Source organism: Leucopleurus acutus, assembly GCF_964270905.1.
Source record: "Leucopleurus acutus genome assembly, chromosome: 13".
Taxonomy (NCBI): domain Eukaryota; kingdom Metazoa; phylum Chordata; class Mammalia; order Artiodactyla; family Delphinidae; genus Leucopleurus; species Leucopleurus acutus.
Window position 1 is genome coordinate 21,205,287 of NC_139155.1, and position 16,393 is coordinate 21,221,679.

Below are 16,393 nucleotides of genomic sequence, written 5' to 3' on the forward strand. Positions count from 1 at the left end.
TTCATGTGGGTTTCTGTTTAAAGGTGCCTTATTTAATATGTAATGTTGATTCATTAACATTGAACTCATAGCCAACAGCGCTATAAATTCATGCCTGAGTGAAGCTTAATCAACACACATAGTTTCTCCATCAGACACATCAGCCTTTAGTGTTTAGGAACACTAGAAAGCACTTCATCACCACATTTAGGGACAGCTTTAAACAGTGAAACCACCAACAAAACCCCACAAAAATGTGAAAAATTGGTACTAAATGTAGTGCCGAAAGGACACATCCATGGTATGAGAGCTGAACCAGCAAGGCAGAACGCCACCTTGTTCCAGCTCAGCTGAGTTTGTGAGCGCTGGGCTGCTCAAATTTCTGGCTGCTCGGCACATGTCCAAGGATTATCATAAAAGCACCATAATTATTGGTTTTGGGGGTTACGAATAAAATTTTAGAGAGTAGGTAAATTCATGAATAGAGAACCTGCAAATAATGATGATCAACCATATATCTAAATATATTAAAAGAGTGCTCTAAATTAGGAAAAAATTTAGAACTCACAAATCTAGATTGTGTAGGTAAGAATTCTGGGAGATAGCCTGATTCCAAAAGGGGCAAGGTGACTTTTGCCCCCTTTCGGAAGCTGAACGGTGTAATTCACAGGCTTACAAAGCTCCTCTGGGGCACTGTGATTATTTCATGAGATAACGGATGCATCACACTGACCACACACCCTGGCACAGAGTTGGTGCTCGACAGATATGATGCGGCCCAATACATTTCATTCTATGTGATTTTTCCAAATTAAAGAAAAATACAGTATCCTAATTCATCTCTTCCTGGTGTTAGCCTAAGAGTGTGGGTATCCGATGTCAGAGTAATCAAGACCTAGATATGTTTCATTAAAATCAGGGAGAAGGGAGTCACATTTTTTTAATATCACATGAGCATTCCATCCAACTTAATTTTCATGATATCTGATCACCGCAAATGATTTCATCCTTTTTATACTAAATTTAATAAAAGCAAACATAGATTTCATAATCTGTTGGGTCTAAAGTCTTAGTAATGATTAGAAAATTGGTTTAGTGTAACTACTAATAAGGTCTTTAATTTTTATGATACTTGGTAGGCTTTCAAAAATATTTTATGTGTCTTATCATATTTGCCCTCAAAAATTCTGCAGTAGGCTCATGGATAGACTGGTACTCTGAGTGCTTAAGTATCACATAGAACACGAAGCCATGTATCGAATCCAGGAGTCCTGGCTCCCATGTTGAGAACCTGGTCTCATTGCCACAATGGCTGAGCCCTAATAGCTACACAATAACAATAGGCAGGTAAACAATGTGAACATAAGATTTGACAAGTTCAGTTCTGGGGAGACAAACAGATCCAATGAAAGCTTCTAGTTGGGAAATTAACTTCCCTCCCATGATTGCAGTGTTCTCGGATAACGGTTTTGTTATTAGAACACTTTCAGCTCAACATAAGTCTTCATAATTTCACAGGCCTTTGAATTTGAACAGACATTCATATGGTATTGAATATTTCAAAGCATTTCACCCTGAAATAAGGTACTATATAGTCAATCAGCTGGAAGAGATCTCAAAGATAATCTAGCCCAGTGTTCCCTAAAATGAAATATTAATCACCATTATGGGGGAAAAAGGTTCCTTGGTCAATTAAGGTGGAAAACATATTTTTTCCCTCAAATATCAGAATTTTGAACATGCTAATGGGAACTATGCATTGCCAGGAGAGGTAGCACAGAAATGGCAGAGAATGTATTCAATTATTCCATAAATAAGATCCAATTGGGTGCTGTGGATATGATGTTGTGATCAAACTATGGGTAAGTGGTAATTATACGATATGATGGAGGTGTTAACTATGGTTGTCACCATTCTGGATTATTTAAGTGGATCAAATCAGCTCACTGTACACCTTAAACTTACACAATGTTATAGTCAATTATTTTCCAATAAAGCTGGAGGCAGGGGGAAAAGCCATGCGAGGATTCAAGTAGGCAAAAAGAGACGATATGAGATAAGACACATACACAGTTGTGAGATAGTCAGAGGCTTGCCCAACTCGTTGGACCAGAGAAGAAAAACAATTCCTATATATTAAATGTTCTGTCTTCCATTCCTGAAACATGGACCCCATCTGGGTCACTGTGACGTGAACAGAATGTCAGGTTACTTCTCACCTGAGGTCAAGGCATAGCCAATAGAATAGAAGGGAGTTGTGAAAGCTCCATTTCTGAGCTATTTTTCTGGAAGGGTGGAGAAGGAAAAACAGCCAGGCTATGAAACCATTAGAATGTATTTATGGGGCCACATATATATCATTTCCTAATAATGTGTATGTCATGGTCTTCTTGTATATTGTGTAGTCTGAGAATAATTTCCAAATTAGCATATTGATTGCTCCCTACCAAAAAAAGAGGGGGGCATAATTGTTGATCTCATGGAGCTTACAATTCACTGGACAAGATTTATATTAAACAAACCATGAAGCAAATAAATATAACATTACCACTATAGTTGGTGTTTTAAAGAAAAGTAGAGTTCATGTAGAAAGATATAACATGAGGATGTGATACGAGGTCATTGACAGAGGAGGGAGGTCATGAAAGGCCTCATTATAGAAGCGACATTTAAGCTAAATTATGAAGTGTTGCTAGGAGTTAGTTCTTGTTCCTTTACAAGGGAACTGAGAGCAGACTGTGCGTGTGTCTGGAACATTGGGAGCAAAAAGGAAATGGCACAAAATGAGGCTGAAAAGAGAAACAGGACCTTGTTCCCATGAGCTCTGTAGATCACATTCAGTTATCCTCGGTAAAATCACAGATGGTTTAAGAGCTTTCAGCAATGTGACAGGCTTGATTTGCTCCAAGGAGACATCTCTTCCCTCTGCGTGGAGAGGGGTTGGTGGTGGAAAAATAGAGACCAGCTAAGAGGATATGGAATTCCCCAGGTGAGAGTTGATGATAGCTTAAACTGAGATGGTGGCAACTTCAGTCAAGCAAGGAGGACACGTACACAATATAGTTTGAAAGTAAATGAATAAAGCAGATTGCACTTGGGGCAGGAAAGAAAGGAGGAGTCAGATTCAGGCCTCAGCAATGTCCTTATGTCTAGGATGAGGGAGAGGGTGAAAGGGCAGGTAGGCTCAGTGGGGCAAGAACAAAAGTTCAGACTTGAATATGTCAGGGTTGAGATCTTATGATGAATTGTAAAGAGGCAGCTAGAAGGTCTGTGTTAGAATGTATAAATGTGGGAGCTGGCATATAGATGGAATTTGAAGCCTGGGAGTAGGTGAGATCACCAAACTCAAGGGTATAGAGGGAGCAGAGATGCTCTCTCAAGACTAATCCTCTAGTATTCAGGTGGAAGGCGAGGACCTGGCAAAAGGAAGTGAGTACCAAACGAATTTCCCAATGATTACTTGACAAATGGAACACTTTTTTCTCAGAGATTCTCATGGGACCCATGTACCCTGGACCAACCTTTCGGGAATGCTAACCAAGCTTAGTGGTTGTTAACTGGGGAGATTTTGTCCCCCAAGGGGAAATTTGGCAACGTCTAGAGACAGTTTTGGTTGTTACAACATGGTAGAGGGGAAATACTACTGGCATCTAGTGGATGAAGGCCGGGGATGTTGCTAAACATCCTACAGTGCACAGGATGAACCCAACGACAAAAAAATTATCCAGTCCCCCAAAAATTGTCCAGTTCCAAATGGCAATAGTTTTGTAGTTAAGAAACCCTGATCTAGGTTAACACTTTCTATGTTCAGATGAAAAACTGAGATCCAGAGAGTTGAAGTGACTTGATTCACACATTTCTAATCCATGGCAAAGTCAGTTCTAGAACCTGGGGTTTGGGATTAGTCTGAGGGCCTTAACATCATTTCAGATAGATAATGTTTAGATAGTATGTGGGCAGAGCCTCTCGTAGACTAGAGCTCGAGAGCCCTGGGACACTCTAATTATCTTTACTTAAGGGAAATCAAAACTAGAGGGAAAATCATGGCTTTTTCTCCTAAACACAGAGTTTAAGTCATGTTTTACAGAACACCTAATACAATTCTAAATACACAAAAAATAATAACATTAGTTTTTAAATAATGCTTCACCAAAGTATCAACACCTCTCAAACTTAAGTGTTCCAAGGTTGAAGTCAATATAACAACGCTTTTGCAGGGTTTGTAGATCTCTTTACCAAAATTACTAATTTTGAAAATTTCAGGAAAAGCTACCAACAAAAAGAAGTTGGTGATTTATCTTCCCCAATGAAAAAAGGATTGAAGTGAAGTAATTTTCGCTGGTGTTATCCTTCATACAAATATAAACTACAAAATCACATTTTCAGAAGTTGAAGATTTTCCTGCTTTAAGAATGTGGACTACAAGATTGAATGCATCATACAAGTAAAATACTACCATATCACCACATATTAGCTTTGATTCTACCTGCCATCGGAAAATAATTTAGGAAGCCTCTTCAGTTTCCCCAATTTAATTAAGGGCTTCCAACTTCAAGAGTAAACATGAACTATAGCTTTGTTTTTCTTTATCTGAATTCCAAGAGTGCTTTTTTAAAACAGTGACACGTTGTAAGAGAAAGTAAATGATTAGTGAGGTCTAAATTTATTTGCAAGTGGCTTGAGTATCCTGACAATAAACCATTATTCTATTACAATTCTTTGAAGGGTGAGTCAAGAAGTATAAGAAGAGATAGGAAACCTCTCTAATTCTGTCACTACGTGAGGGGATGTATGAAATTTTCATTGTATATGAGGTTCAAAAACTCAAGAAATTTCAAGATTTTTTGCTCTTATTTATGCAGCCTACTTAGCAAAGGTGTGGTGGGGTTAGAGTTTTATCAGTCAATTTTTCACTTATATATATAATTTGAAAATATACCCCCTTCTTAATGTATAAGACGTTAGTAGAATTTTAATTAGGAAGGTAGAGTTTTCAGATGCCTTTGCTGATTGGCTTGTAAAAGCCCAAGCTAAAGGCAAATTACATATTTACTATCATTTACTGGATAGCGAAATAGAATAGGAAATAGATTAAGTATGCCCGCTACCATCCGTGCCTCTCTGAGGTTATCAAGTCAGCTTAATTAATCATGTAGCCTGTAACAATTAGTTATTCCAGTAGGGATTCTAGAAATGTTTCAGGTACTTTGTTCACCCCATTCATTTAACAGGAAATGCCTAAACCATCATTAAGTGTAGCAGAAAATTGAGAAGGGGTAATGCGAACAATCTATCTAAACTGGCTCAAAGTCACTGGATGCCATTCATCTATTTTATCTTCATGACTTCCTCCTGTGAGATAATGTAATCAGATCAAATTTAATTACAATTATATTTCTCACTAGGAATCTTAAATAGTAAAAAAATAAAGCGACATGCATTTCTCTCAATTACTGTCATTCTCTTCATCTGAAGTTTGACTCCTGTGAAAAGAAAAATCCTTATCTGTTAACTTATCTGTTAACATCAAATTTGGGCTGAGGTTTCTTTTCAATCAGAGAATTCATTTTCTTTTGAAGGGCAAGTAAAAATAGTCCATAGCAAACTTCTAAACTTGATCCAAAATTAGGATTGCCAGATTTAATAATTAAAAATAAAGGAGGTTCAGTTAAATTTGCATTATTTCTAGTTGCCTACGATATGTACACTGAGATGCCTGTGTACGTTGAGATGGTAACCCCTTGCAATATTTTTCTTTATCTCAGATTCATAGGCAATTAGAAAGGATTCAAATTTTCCTGGGCCTCCTGTATTTTCAGTTGTTCCATTTGGCAATTCTATCCAAGATTAGTGTTCTTTAGGACACACAATTTAAGAGAGTATACTGTTTTGTGTCTTTGGCTTACATTTGCTTCACCTGTACATATATAACCACTGCTCGGTAGTGGATGGAAACTGTGAGGAAATAATTATTCTTTCTCAATTGTCCATATTCCGATTGCCTCTTAATCTCCTGGCACTCTGACTCTTGAAAAAGTCCCACTAACTTCAGTTTATGAAAGTGAGTGGGTTTCAGTCACCTCTCTACAATAAAATTGTAGAAATATTTCAAATATATATAGTACTTTCAAACCTAGATAGTTAACAGCCAAGCATCATTTGTAAAATTCTCTACGCTTGGACTTTTCTGACTGTTTTGCGTACGTGTCAACCCTCATCAGCATTGTCTCCTGGTGGAATATGCTCCAGGTTTGTTAATAACTTCACGTTCCTATTATTCCCACTAAAACCCTAAGTCTGGGGGTCTTGGCACTTGCAGTCAATAGAAAATTTGCCTCAGACACTCTAGAATTAACAATTTTAATTAATATAATGAATCCAATAGAACCTAATTTATATACTTACCGTTGAGAGTGCTTCTATCAATCAAATTAGTATCAACTGGCCAATAACCTCCATCTCCATGGCGACCTGTTTATCCGGAAAATATACCAGAAAGTTAGTGGACCTGCAACATGAAAGCACAAATGAAACAAAATAGACAAAAACTAACAAATATTTAAAAATACACAAACAACTGAGTAAGACTATTTTGTCCACTTCAAAGAAAGCCTGAAAAGAATGATACCATTATACTTTGCAAGAAAATGTTATTTTCTATGCGTGAGAAAAATCTGTCACAAAAATACTCTTTTAAACAAGCTAAATTCAATTCCTCACAGAAAAGCTGACCCACCCCCCTTTTTTTCTCCAATACTCTTGTTAACGTGTCACCAAAAGGTACAGCACCAGTGTTAGTGTTGCTGTCTTGAACATCTCAGAACAGAAGGAGTGGTGGTGTTGGCTCCTAGCGTGACAGAGCCCACCTCCTTCATGTTATAAGAGGTCCAGTCTACACTGTTGCCATTGGACATGACTTTGTGGCAAAGTATCATTATTACTGTACCAGGGGACAGTACTTTTTGCCTTATAACTGGGCTTTGAGTAGTCTTTGTGTTATGTGCCAAATAGGTACCTGGGAATGAGCTATTGGGTATAGAATAAAGAGTAGGGAGCGTGACACAGCCCACATGGTCTGAATATTTCTTATAAACACGCCAAGAAGGAAGGTTTCTCTAGTAGCACACATTTGGAACCACTGCCTTCTATTAGGTGTTCAACAGTTGTAAAAGTAGTCTGTAGGAGAAATGAGCCAGAAATTAACCAGAAATAATTATACTATCCTCCATATTTTAATTAATAGTTTTTCACTACAGGTAGTGGTACATTTGTAGAACTGTGATTATTTGGTTAAGATTTTGAGTTCTAGAATACCTATTCGAAAAAACATTTGGGAGTTGAATCTATACTCAAACACGTACAGGACTACAGCTAATTCTTTATACACTTCAGAGTGTTATTTGTGAAGGCAGTTATAATCACTGGGTGATGTCGAGGAAGCCAGCTGGGGCAGCCAGCTACGACAACACTGGTTGTTTTTCTCACATGTATAGATTTTCTTTTTCTTTTTTAAGACTTCCAAGTCCTGCTCTTGTGACATTCCTTTGCATACCAAACACTCTTCTAAATAAAGCTTTTCCAAGAGCTCATCATTTTATTTGCAAAAGAGCTGTGAAGAAACAACTTAAATCTTGTTACCAGACCATGCATTCACAATTTAAAAAACATTCTTTCAGTATTAAGTCAGAGCTGAACTAAGAGGGTTAAGCTTCCAACAAGCAATGATAAATTAATTCAATCACATCATATTCTGTTTTCAGGGTAAACTGGTACATTTAAAATCTGCTGGCCAGTGACTCTGGGTATATAAAGAAGTGGGAATTAGGATGGAGGCCCCAATGTGTGTGTATGGGGGGGTGATTGGGGAGGGGCAACTGAAATAAGCAGCAGTTGTGAACATTTTGGGGGGTTGACTGATGAGCCTAACCCTTTTCCCAAATACCTTGCTTGTGTGACTCTGACACATCTGGGGTTTCAATAAGTGGAGGATAAGCTTGGGCCACGGGACACTGCCAGATCAACATTGGAAGAAATGAAGAGAGACAGAAGTTCTGTATGAATATTAAGATTACTTTTCTCACATCTGAAAGCAACTAGATTGCAAAGCAGTCAGCCAAAGAGATGCTAACAGCCCCATCACTTAGGCCACTAAAGCAATAAATGATTCCTGTTGGGAATATTAGAGGTGTTTAGTTAACTTGGTAAATTTCATAAGCACTGATTAAGGGAAATAGAGAACTAATTAGGCTCTGGAAGACGAAAAGTCAGTTAATGCAAAGATATAAACTACTATTGGATCCCAGAGGTCTTAAATTTTTAATGGAGCATAAAACTGATAATAATTCATTCAAAATGTATTAAGTGCCTACTATATGCAAGGTACAGTCCTGGATCCTCAGGGAAAGGGTAGTATAAAAAGATTTATCAGATGTGGAACCTGCCATGATAGATAGAGTTGGCTCGCTGTATCCAAATCCTATACAGGCCTATTTATGGCTAATATCAGCTACCTGCAGATAGTTTTTAACTTATTCTGACTTTAAAGATTTAAGAATAAGTTAATTCTTACTATAAAATCACTATCACTGCATTAATTTACTATTACTAGGAAATCACTATTAGATTGAATTGAAAATGTTTTTCATTTATCTAGTATTAAAAGAACTACATGCAAATAAAAGATAATGCATTATTTTTAGTCTTACATTACATGTTGCACAATTAAATTTATCTTAAAATCCCTGAATTTCCTTTTTTGCTTATTATATTAAATCTCTAATACGTGTATGTATAACTGATTCACTTTGTTATAAAGCAGAAACTAACACACCATTGTAAAGCAATTATACCCCAATAAAGATGTTAAAAAAAAAACATTTTTCAAAATTAAAAATTCCAAATAAGTAAATGAATAGATGGATATCTAAATATGACATTTGTGGAAGTAATATAATACATTTCAATGTATATGCATTTTATTTTTAATTATTCAAATAGAGTTCAATGTAGTTCCAAAAACTGGGAATGGGTAGTTTCTTTTTTTTTATTATGGCATTAGTAATATGATTTTACATGAACTCAGGAATCAAAATGTACATATTTCCTTAATAATAGAAATGAGGGTGAGGAAAAGAATTAAGATGATAAAGCGTAATGAATTTATGTATCACTTAACCACCCATGGATTTCATTCAGATAATTTCATCAAAAAATCACTCCTTCCAGAAAGTTTTGATAAGTAAAGCAAATGTTTTCTACTTTTCAAAACGTTTTGAAACCAAAGAATGGTGGTTTCAGGAAGAAAAATAAAACAAAGAAAATGATCCCATGTCTGACTTTAAAAAGAGGAAGACTGCATCTTTTTAGAGTTATTCAAAATAGTTTAAATAGTTTTAAATTTATTTTATTTAGGTACCTCTAAGGAAGGTCCAAACCAAAGAATTCATGCTCCTCTCCTTGGTTTGCACTCCTAAAATATTATAAATGAAAGAGTCATTTAAAGAGTTATTTTTTATATTTTATTTAAGGGATAGATCATCCTATTTTGGCAAGAGACATATACTCCCTTAAGCAAAAGCTAAAGTCTCCATGATTTCCCTGACAGTTACTCTCTGGATTGAGGGGAAAATGGGCAGAGGTAATATGAATTCCTTTAGGAAGTGTGATTATTGTATTTCTTGCTGCTTACCAAAGTGACATTTACACTCTGTTCTCAATACTTGATAAGTGACTAAACTGAATTAGAATACTTTGTAATGTGTTAATGATGTAAACACATTTGAAGTTACTACTATTATACACATTAATCTCTATGTTCTTGTTCTTACACTATCACTTAAAATATTGCTTCTGTATTTTTTTATTGTGGGGGGTGTGTGTGTGTGTGTGTGTGTAAAATTAAACAGTATAATGTTTACATTAAACTCTTCCTTATAGCACACATAGGCAGATGAAGAATATTCCCCATGATAAAAAATTTTTAGCACCTAGAAAAGATGAATTCAATTGGAATTTCAGTTCTAGAGTGGTTTTTCTGAGTGGATGTTTATAAGTTCAGGGAGGAGTGAATGGAAAATTAATATGCAGAGGACATGGAGAAAGCTGAATGTGGTAGTTCTAATCTATTTTTAATCCATCCTCCCTGAATGGGGCTAACAGAGGGTCCTTCAGAATGGCACCCACAAAATCAACCCCAAGATATGGACCATCATCTAAATCAAACGGACAGATTGGTTGTCTAACAAACATTCAATATATATCCTCCCAAGGATGCAGAGCACTGAGATATCTTCTTGATCTTAGAATTGGTTCTCTGAAAATAATTCTGGTGATAATGAAGGAAAGTGCATTGATTTTATGTCTTGTATACCAGTGGGTAAAGATAATGCACTCATGCCACATGGATACAGTTTTACTGTCCAATACACACAGATCATATTGAGACATATTTAAAGCAGATGATTCTTCAGAGGCTGAAAAATGTGGCTAAGGGAGCGATTTACCATACAGTTAATACTGCTGACTTTGAACAAAGGCATCAGGGCATCTAAAAACCAGAAAGCAAAATCATAACCTATGCCTACGATATTTCAAACATATATTAATAGGAAAAAACTCATGAGCTCTTCTCACCCTCTCCTCAGGTTCAACACATTGTTTTCAAGTTAACATGAATGAAAGTTCATTGATTAAAGGAAAGTACAATGTTACTACTTCATATGTAAGGGCAGCTGACATGCCTGCCATACATTGAGGCCTGGTGCTCAACAAATACTGTGTCAAGTCTATGAGCAATAATTTTTGGGAATGCATTTGGTGACCTACTCTGAGTCACACACAGTGCAAGAGAACCAAATACCCCATTGTCCATCTTCTCCTTGACCATGAGAGGCAGTTCTTTGGGAGTTCCAATTTCTGCCTTTCTGCCATAAAATATAAATAGAGTAGACTATGAGGAGAAGTAAATTCATTTTCTAAGAATCGTCAGAAAGCAATCTAAAATATAAGATTACAATTTCACATACGAATGTTATGAACAGTGACTGTGTAGCTATTATGAAAATCAAGGCACTTTAAGAGTGATAGAAGGTGCTATTATATCAATTTTGCCTGGACCCAGGTATCAATTAGGACATTCCTGGACAAAATGGAAATTATATTTATCCTAGACATGAACAATTTAACAAATAAACCCTTAATTCCTGGCTCTTGGTTGACATCACAGTTTGATTCTGGGTCCTGATTTCCTGAGGCATTTGTGTAATCTTTTGCAGAATGTGGCAAATGATGGGTAAAGAAAGTTGCCTGAGTGATGTTCTAAAGTAGAAAAAAAGTTTACAAACGTTTCCCTCTTCTTCTACTGCAAGCACCAAAATAAAAGCAGCACTAGGCCAGAAAAAAGGCAGCACTAGGCCAGACCAACTGGTATCTGGATTTCTGAACATGATGGCAGAGGTCAGCCAAAGAAAAGAGAAGAAAAAAACATATATATATATATATATATATATATATATATATATATATATATATATATATATGAAATACATATGTATACTTGTATATGTATTATGAAATATTTCAGAAGCACACTGGTTACTCTTATGAATTCTACTACCACTCATTTTCAACATCTTGCAAGGGACAATGGACTCAAAAGGCAAACACCAGGAGACCAAAGTACCTGTCCAGATCAACAAGATCTTCTGCTCACAGGAAAGAAGTTGGCCTCATTAAAGATTTCAGGTAAGGGGAGCCCATACATTCTTGTCTATAGGACTTTAACTACAATTAGCCTGTGTCCATTTATCTGGTTGCAAATGAAAACTTGTCAACTGCTTCTGATCACACATGTCATAAGCTTCCACATATGAAAAGCTAAATAAGTTTATTAGTTATTGCAATTACTATTCACATAAGTTTAGAGTGAAACGTCTGTTAAAATTGAATGCTTAAGAGAATAAAAAACAAAGATGACTTAATAATATTACTGATATCTTGAAGCAGGATGGTCTCTGAACTGTCTCCGCTCACAAGAATCTCCTTGAATGCATTCTTTCTTGTAGTGTATCTGGAATAACGGCCAGCATATGGGTCTAAGAAATCACTTTAGATGCAGTGCAGTCTTTAAGAAAATCTAAAAAGCACCCTGTTTCTCTAAATGTGGACACTTTCCTGGATGACTAGGTCTTCCCAAGAGCCAGTTCATTTACCAGATGCAACATGGAGGATGAGGCAGTCTTGTGTGCATTACAAAGGAGAACTGTTCTCAAAGGCCACTGATGATCCATGAAAGCCTGCCCCACCTGGATGGTCCACAAGCTTATCCCAAAAGCAGTGTGAGGTATGTTTGTGTTTCAGTGAAGTTGCCAGGCAGTACACGGAGAAGTAACAGAAGAGCATGAATGCTCTTTTCTTCTTCAAGTGACTGCATGTTGGGAAGTTGCAACTATAGTATGAAAACACTAGAATGTGAGCATCCTGATGGCTGCACTGCTAGTATGTGTAAATAATAACACTGTTGGAGCACAAAATTTCTTCATTCATATATCTGTCCATGCTCCATCCATCTAGTCAACAAATGTGTTGAGTGGACCACTCACTGTTCTAAGAATTAGGGATATAAAGTGACTATTGCAGAGGCTCATAATTTAGTGAGGGGAAGATGTTAAGTGACTAATAATAATAGACTGGAATATCCAAAAGTTAAAAAATTGTAAGTCGGTGACACAATGGAAAAACAGAACGATTGACTATTTCTTCCTAGAAAAATGAGGGAAGGTGATATCTGAGTTGAGAATTAAAGGATGAGTGGAAAGGTATCAGGTAGAAAAGAATGAACTGGATAAGCTTAGAAAAATAGGCAGAGATGAAATAATAAAACTGCTTATATGCTCTATCAAAGTGTCTGGAATTTTTCTTATTGGGGACAGAGATCCACTGACGGTATTTTAAGCAGAAAAGTGACCCAATTAAATATGCATTTAGGAATATTATTCTAGCTGAGTGTGAAGAAAAAAATTAATTAGGAGAGACCATTGTAATAAACAGGGTGAGAATAATATTAATTACGAATCCATGGCGTAGACATTATTAGCTCCATTTTATAGAAGCGTAAACTGTGGCTCAGAAAGACTAACTAATATACTCATTTTAAGTGGTTGAATCTGCCTGACTCTGATGATTTTATCCTTAGCGGGCAGATTAATAAATGAAAGATGAATGCGGAGTGAGTTGGACAGAAATTAGAGCACCTCCTAGAGTTTATGGTAGTGTGAGGGTTTAGTGGTGTGGGTGTGACTTGAGGTGGTGGCCCCACTCTCAACAGGGCACACAGAACACAACAGACTTTGGAAAAGAAACAACATAGTTCTGTTTGTCACCATTCAGAGCACTGGGACAAATGAAGGTGACCCTTCAGAAGAGGCATAACAGAAGTCGACAAATAAAGCTAGGAAAACCCTTTGAAGATGATGGATATTGAAGACCTATTCCTATTCCAGATTTTTCTTTCCTCTCCCTGACCCACACTCTCACGACTCCTCCACCTGGCAAGCAAGACGTGATCAGCATTGGCAGCCAAAAGTGAATGTGGTTTGCAGGGCTCTGGATCCAGGGGAGCACTGCTGGTCTTCATAGCCAGTGTGACAGTAGGTACTCAATGTACTGAAAAGTAAAAAAGCCTACGGACTACAGTGTTGGAGCAGAGAGAAGAAGCAAAACCCGGTTACCAATTTATATCTTAACCGTAGTGTACTTCTCTGCACAGTGGTGTCCTAATTATGCCCTGAAGACATCCTGCAATCCTCACTAATTGAGCAGCTTCTTGGCTTCTTGATCTTCCCATTGTAGGATTTTTCTAAATAAAACTTCAAGTAATCTTTCCCTCTGTAGTTATTTGCGCTCACTCAAGTCCTACTCACATATTTAAAGTCCAGTCTTGTGTTTTAAGAAGTCTTTTCTGCTGCTACTCACAGTGATTCCCATCTAAAACCCTATAACATACATACTCAGATGGTACCACCCGCTTTAGCATTTCATACTTTTCATATTGGGCTGGGAGTCTTTATATCCTAACTATACTGCATGTCCTTGAAAATGAACCCATGGAACTGGACTTCTTTCTTATGTTTCACCACACCCAACACAGTGCTAGGTAAATAGTTATAAAGGAGTGGTCAAAAATGCCCATTTGGAATTTCAAAAACTCATCTGCACCCATTAGTTTGGATTCTCTCCTTTACATACTCAGAATTACAAGCAGCTGGTGAAAGGCAAGCATAAAAATTTCCTGCTAACAAGAAATGGCAGGAAGGGTGGTGGTAAAGAAAAGGGCACAGCGGGTCAGAATCATCTGCAAATGTGACCACCATTTCCTGAATCACAGAGAACTTGGTGTCTTTCTGTTTAGCTTTAATTTAACAGATGAATAGTAAAGATACATTTTCCCTACTGGAAAAAAATATTTTTGCATCTTTTTCATCTCCCCCAAGATCAATCACATATACAGTCATCCCTCCGTACCTGCAGGGATTGGGTCCAGGACTTGCCTCGGATGCCAAAATCTGCATCTGCAGATGCTCAAATCTCATAGATCACAGACATAGTACAGGATCCAACATTGGTTGAATTGGTAGGTTTGGAACAGGCAGATAGGGAGGACTGACTGTACAGTATCCACAGCCATGAGCACTATTACTTTGGGGTTCTCCAAACTCTACTCTGGATTAGATGGTAAAGTCTGTCTTTCCAGATTACTCTCTGTTTCCCAAAGATTTGTACCATAATTCAATTCAACAAATACTTATCTGGCAACTATAATATGAGAGATTCACAATTAGAGATTGGGGGGTGCTTGGAGGCAGGGATGACAATGTCAATGAGACTGGCCCTTTGCCATCAAAGAATTTACAACCTGGCCAAGAGGTTGGGAATCAAAATGGTAAACTATAAGAAACAGACAACATAGCAAGGACTAAATGGGGTGTTATGGACACACAGAAGAATAAAAGACCAGAAAGGCAAGTAAGGCTTCTTGGACAAAAGACAATTGAGAAGGAGTCTTAAAAGATGAGGACCTCTCTCAGTAAAGAAAGGGAGAATGTACTGCTAAGACTAAGAGAACAGTACCAGTTAGAGCGTGGAGTTCTAAAAATACACTTTTCCAAGAGTGATTTGTGGATCTTTGCTAATAGACTGTGACATATGTGGAGGGATAAACTGGCCGTGAGGCTAGAAGGGGGAATTTGGGGTCAGACAGCCAGGACCTTGAGGTCAAAGAACTGACTTCATTCCATGAGAAACAGTGAACCACCTATGTTTCAGAAAGAAAACTGAGGAGGCAGAATCCAGGACTGATAGAAGTGGGCAGAAAATAAAGCTAGGAACTTGATATTTGGCTGATGTCTACAGCAAAGAAGGACATTCAGCAACATGGTGGGCCTTACAATAGAACTTGTCTAAGGAACCATTTGGGACTCCCCTGGTGGTCCAGTGGTTAAGACTCCGCGATTCCAGTGCTGGGGCATGGGTATGATCTTTGGTCGGGGAACTAAGATCCCACATGCCGTGTGGCCAAAAAAAAAAAAAAAAAAAAAAGAGAGAGAAATATATCGTTTTGTATTCATAAAAATATCTATCTTTCAGGTCTGAGAAGATTAAAATTATACCATGAATCATGTCAACTTCTGCAAGCACTGAGTCCTTTTTTTTTTTTTTCTTTCAAAGTCATCTATTAAAACATAAAAACTCCTGAGAGGTTGACTAGGCAGTTTCTTGAACTGCTTGCTGGGGCCAGGATAAGCATCTTCACATTTTATCAAAAGCACATTACTTGTTTTTTTTGCCTCTACTTTCTCACCATAGTCCTAATTTCCAGAATTGCAAAATTCTGGAGCTGAGAAAAACATGTGAGAATAGCTTTTTCAAGGGGCTGTAGCAAGCAGCTGAATAATAAAGTGAGTTGAAATTACACACCATAATAGGCTAAAAAGAGGTTTCATTTTCAATTAAATGACTCCCATCAAATGGTGCTAAAGGTTTCAATTTTTCAAACAGCAGCCTGGTTGCTGTCATCCAAACCCTGCAAAATCTGGATTGCATGAACTAAATTCCAAGCTTGACTAGACTGCCTTGAAAACCTTATTTCCCTGAAATTGGAAACAATTAACATTCTGTTTATTCATGAGACTGAATCAGCTGAGGTGTAAAATGGCAGGTGTGGTGTTAAGCACTTGGCCTGCATACCCTATTGAGGGAAGACAAAGACCTTTAAACTGGGTGAATTTATGGGAAGGATGTATAAGTTTCATTATCTTGATAACAAAGTAGGAGTCGATTAACTCAGTGTATTTCCAGAAATTATACATTGGTATGAACAGAGATTCTCAAGTTAGTTAGCCTGGGTATATATCTCAGC

General features: G+C 37.2%; 1 protein-coding gene across 1 annotated transcript in view; it reads right to left on the reverse strand.

Moving 5' to 3' along the window:
* DCC (DCC netrin 1 receptor) overlaps positions 1-16,393 on the reverse strand; it is a gene marked incomplete at both ends in the record, with an annotated part of 1,161,813 nt that overhangs the window by 97,911 nt on the left and 1,047,509 nt on the right. The window contains one exon of the mRNA XM_082853095.1: positions 6,385-6,450. Coding sequence (XP_082709221.1) covers positions 6,385-6,450 — 66 coding nt within the window. The remainder of the gene's footprint in view (positions 1-6,384; positions 6,451-16,393) is intronic.